Source organism: Medicago truncatula, chromosome 2 (assembly GCF_003473485.1).
Source record: "Medicago truncatula cultivar Jemalong A17 chromosome 2, MtrunA17r5.0-ANR, whole genome shotgun sequence".
NCBI lineage: Eukaryota > Viridiplantae > Streptophyta > Magnoliopsida > Fabales > Fabaceae > Medicago > Medicago truncatula.
This window is the reverse complement of record NC_053043.1, coordinates 8,751,724-8,756,837: the sequence shown is the minus strand read 5'-3', so window position 1 is coordinate 8,756,837 and position 5,114 is coordinate 8,751,724. Positions and strand designations below refer to the sequence as shown.

At 32.2% G+C, this 5,114-nt stretch overlaps 1 protein-coding gene across 1 annotated transcript; it reads left to right on the top strand.

Annotated features, from left to right (window-relative positions):
• Positions 1-485: 485 nt before the first annotated feature.
• LOC25486224 (lysine-specific demethylase JMJ25) lies at positions 486-5,114 on the top strand. Its single transcript, XM_013607435.3, has 12 exons — positions 486-920; positions 1,036-1,148; positions 1,264-1,363; positions 1,460-1,592; positions 1,684-1,747; positions 1,932-2,571; positions 3,158-3,487; positions 3,574-3,879; positions 3,964-4,036; positions 4,116-4,201; positions 4,327-4,446; positions 4,569-5,114. The coding sequence occupies exons 1-12, from the start codon at positions 486-488 to the stop codon at positions 4,647-4,649; spliced, it is 2,481 nt and encodes an 826-aa protein (XP_013462889.1). The 3' UTR covers positions 4,650-5,114.

The window sequence follows — 5,114 nt, the reverse complement described above, 5'->3', positions numbered from 1 at the left end:
TTTGTAACATATTTATAATGATTCACACTTTTTTAGTTCTTATGTTGCATAGCCCAATACTTGTATTGTGAGTGAGTTCTTGCGGCCATGTTTCATGGTCTCTTGAATTTTGTCTATTGTGCTTGTATTTATGTCTTTATCTTGGGCATTTCTTGTGCTCTTGATAAAGGTTTCTACTAAATTTATTTGCTGATTGCATTTTTTTTGTCTAATGTGCTACGATTATACTGTATTATTTTTGAAAAAGAGCATTATATCAAGGTTTCCATAGTACCGTATCAACACCGAATTATATTTATAGTAAAAAAAAACAAAAAAACACTTAATTATATATATGATTTTCAAAAATTTATTTGTTGAGTTTATAGTGTGTCTAGGTTAATAATTTATACGTCGATGCTCACTTTCCAATGTCATGTTTATGTGTATATGTACCATAGAGTTTACAATTATTAATTTGATTTCATATTATTTCCACAGTAATAATGAGTATTGTATATGATTCGGGGAGAATGAAGATTAAAATTTATAAACAAGGAAACTCAAATCAACAATCTGAGTTTTTAAGGAACTCAAAATCAAGTGATGAAAGACACATTGTACCTTGTGTGAAGAAGAAGAGTAGTACTGCACCGGTTGAAAGAAAAGTTTCAGCCTCGGCAGCAGAATCGTCACAACAAAATATTGATACAAATCAAAACAAAACATCAACATGCTCAAGAGATTCTGCAAATTCAAAGAGAAGAGTTGAAAAATGTTGCAAACTTGATATTACCAAATCAAAGAAGTATGGTAGTACATCAAAACACAAGAAAATAAAACTTGAAGGCAACAGCAATTTTGAAGATGAAGAAGGTGACGAAGTTATATTTGTTTCAATGACAAAGTCAAGAAGCAAAGGAAAGTTGGATAATATAATGGTTAGTGTCTTTCTCGATGCTTATTTAATTCCTTTATGACAACTATTTTGGTTGCTTAAGCATTATAATTTATACCATAGCTTAATTAAATGCAACTTGTGTTAAATAATCACAGGAAACTGAACAAAATATCAAAACATGTCATCAGTGCTTGAGAAAGGATAGGCCACAATTTGTACCTTGTACAAAATGTCAGAAAATATACTGTTTAAGATGTATTAAACAATGGTACGTTTTGGATTACATCTAAATAACCATTCCAAAGTCATGTATTTGTTAATATAATTTATCAAATTAGAACTTTTGCAAAATGTAATTATTGTTTTTTTCATTTTGCACATAGGTACCCCAATATGTCAATTGGAGATATCAGAGAGAGGTGCCCCTTTTGCCGTAAGAATTGCAATTGCAATGTTTGCTTGGGTTCAAGAGGAATGATCAAGGTTTAATTTATCATAATGTCCCTTAAATTTGTTTCTCTAATGAAATGTGAGTATACTTTTCAACATATAGTAATATACTTTTATTGTTACATTCAGACGTCTAAGAGGAACATTACAGATTGTGAAAAAGTTCATCATCACCGATATATTATTAATTTACTACTTCCATCACTTAAACAAATTTTTGAAGAACAATGCCAGGAACAAGAGATTGAAGCTAAGATACAAGGTATAACTTCAGCTTTCGTTTGTTTTTAATTATATATAATTATTATTTTTAAGTTTAAACTTATCACTAACAATAAGCTCTCACATATCAGGGAAATCATGTTCAGAAATTAAGATACCACAAATTCCATGTCATGGGAAGGAGCGTATCTTTTGGTATGGTATCTTTACTTTTCCTACTATATAGCTTGACACCGAAATTTGTAATTACATTCAATTATTTAAAAAATTTCAAGCTATTACTGGTATTGATGTAACTGTGCCGTGTCTGATGTATGTGAGTGTTTTATAGCATACTTAGCTCACAATTCTTTTATTATCATTTTTTTTTTTTGAGCAGTGATCATTGTGCTACTTCAATTGTTGACCTTTATAGAAGCTGTCCTAAATGTTCCTTTGAAATATGCCTTAGTTGTTGCAAAGAAATACGCAACGGAAGTATTACACCACGCTTTGAAATGAAGTTTCAATACAAAAATAGAGGTGATGAATACATGCATGGTGGTGATCCTCTACTGATAACTTGTGATACAAGTAATTTAGAAGGTAATGTTGAGATATTTACCAATTGGAATGTTAATAGTGATGGAAGTGTTGAATGTGGTTGTGGTGGCTGTGTGATGGAGCTGAAACGCATTCTTCCAGATGGGAGGATATCTAAATTGGTAACAAAAGCCCGTCTTATGAAGAAACATTTTTGCAAAATTGAAAAACAAAAGAATGTTGAGAAAGAAAGAATCTCAAGTTGCAAGAATTGCCATGACATAAACTGTCCAATGTCAAGTGACCTTATAGAAAAAAAGCTATTTAAATTCCAAAAGTATTGGAGGAATGGTGAACCCGTTCTAATATCTGACGTTCTCAAAAAAGGGACAGGATTGAGTTGGGAGCCAATGGTTACTTGGAGAGCATTGCGTGTAAATTCATCTTCAAGTGTCAACTCAAATATAAAGGCTATTGATTGCTTGGCTAGTTGTGAGGTTTGTTTTCTTTGGCTACTTTTGATTTTTTTCTTCTTCAAAATTTATAACTAGTATCCTATAAAATAGTTGAATTTGAAATGTCTAGGTCTAAAGCGTATAAAGGTTGATCAAATAATCTAATAATAGGAGGCCTAAACAAATATTTAGTTAGAAGGAAATTTTTTCTACTCGCATTTCTAAAATATCACACATGTTTTCATATTGTAATTTCAGCCAGCGCAAAATCGATGTTTTTTAGATGTGTACATTCAAAGTTATGTTTGGAGTGGAAAAAGTTCCTCCCCGTATATTTGGTGATGTCTAATTTCCCTTAAAGCAAATATGTTTAGATTGCATGAACAAGAGTGAGTCGTTCAACGTTGGTGCTTTTAGGATTTAACTATCGCATAGGATTGGAAGCCCAAATGTGACATATGCTGTCAAACTCATACGCAAATAAATCTATAGTTTTTTTTCGTAGTTACATTTGATTTGGAGATGTTCGTTATTACACTTTAGAAAAACATGTAGCTTGAATTGCCAATTTGTTCTTAATATATCAAAATTTAGGCCAATATTTATCTCTCTATGTAAACCTTTGCAGGTAACAATTGACACTCGCCAGTTCTTTGAAGGTTATCAAGAGGGAAGAAGATATATAAATTTCTGGCCGGAGATGCTCAAGCTAAAAGATTGGCCCCCTTATGATGAGTTTGAAAATGTCTTGCCACGCCATTGTGATGAGTTTATCCGTTGTTTGCCATTTCAAGAGTATTGCGATCCTCAATCTGGAATTCTAAACCTTGCTGCAAAGTTGCCATCACATGTCTTAAAGCCTGACTTAGGTCCAAAAACTTACATTGCTTATGGAACCAGAGAAGAGCTTGGCAGAGGAGATTCTGTTACAAAACTTCATTGTGATATGGCAGATGCGGTATGCTACATTATATTATAAATTTTATGATGTTACTAAGTATATGATGGTACTAAGTTTACTTTATTGTTCAATAATTTTGACAGGTCAATATTTTGACTCATATAAGTGAGGTGAAATTAACAGATGAACAACTTTATGCTATTAAAAAAATAAAAAGCGCACATAAGACTCAAGATAAGAAAGAAGGTCTTGTTCAAGATAATGGAGGTCATTTTGAGATCAATGGAAAGCTATTTCCAAATGAAGTTCCATCAATCACAGAAGATACATCAGAAACAGCTGGTGCACTTTGGGACATATTCCGAAGAGAAGATACTGCAAAGTTAGAAACATATCTTAGAAGACATTCCAAAGAATTTAGGCATACTTATTGTTCTCCAGTAAAAGAGGTATTATACTATCACATATATTTAACATTTTTACTTATCTTTATTTTTACATGTTTGAGTCTCACTAACTTCTTTGTTTCTTAGGTTATTCATCCTATTCATGACCAATGTTTTTATTTGACTTTTGAGCATAAGAAGAAGCTGGAGGAAGAGTTTGGTTAGCACATAGCATTTCAAACTTTCTAGATTAATTCATCATGTGATTCATTATTTACAAGAATCTTAATCAATTACAGGTGTAGTACCTTTGACTTTTGAGCAGAAACTTGGTGAAGCAGTATTTATACCTGCTGGATGCCCTCACCAAGTCAGAAATCTGAAGGTGAAACATCTCTTATCATATAATGCTCTTTACCTAAATTTACGTTTAGAAGTACACATATCTTGTGATTATTTGACTGAATCTATAGTTAATAACTTTAATCACTATATTGTAAAATCTTGCAGTCATGCACGAAAGTTGCAGTAGACTTTGTGTCACCAGAAAATGTGGATATATGCATGCTTTTAACTGAAGAGTTTCGTCGCCTTCCTAAGAATCACATGGCAAGAGAAGACAAACTTGAGGTGATTTTAATATTCCTTTTTGTCTTCCTTTCTTTTGATGTGAATTTCAAACTAAGAAAGTTGAAAAGGAGAACATAATTGTAGACAACTTTGCTTAATATTTGTGTTTATTTATGAAACAGGTAAAAAAGATGATAATCCATGCTGTTGACCAAGTTGTTCAAGACTTGGAAGCTTTCATTAGATGCTCATCACTAGGCTGAATGTTGCTTCAATCAAGCTGATTCATTTTTCCATGACATAGCTGCTGCTGTTTTTATCGTCAGAACATGATAGTTCTAATTTATTTGGAGTGAAAAATAGAGGATTATTGGTATCATTATTATTATACATTTATTCTCTTGGTATTTAGTCAAATATTTGTGTATTTTCTTTTTTACACACATTATTTATTTCATGTCCCAAAACCTCTTAATGATGCTTAGATGGACCATGACTCCTATGAAATACAAATCGCCTCCCTCAAACTCCATATGTCCTTATAGAATATTATCAATGACAACAAATAAAAATGCCAACACAAATTCCACAACAACAGCCAACACTTATTCGTCGAAATGCAGACTTGGATTAGGCCACCAATCCACAAATGCCAGCTAAATAACGGGAATTGGAATCCCACGATATTTTCACGACGTGTTTTCCATCAAAAGCAGACTTGGATTAGG

What these genes read in the sequence shown, in the direction of transcription:
- LOC25486224 (XM_013607435.3), top strand. Translation starts at nt 486, where the DNA reads ATGAGTATTGTATATGATTCGGGGAGAATGAAGATTAAAATTTATAAA. An exon ending in GTTCAAGAGGAATGATCAAG is followed by an intron (nt 1,364 to 1,459) that starts GTTTAATTTATC and finishes TGTTACATTCAG; the next exon opens with ACGTCTAAGAGGAACATTAC. An exon ending in ACCAAGTCAGAAATCTGAAG is followed by an intron (nt 4,202 to 4,326) that starts GTGAAACATCTC and finishes AAAATCTTGCAG; the next exon opens with TCATGCACGAAAGTTGCAGT.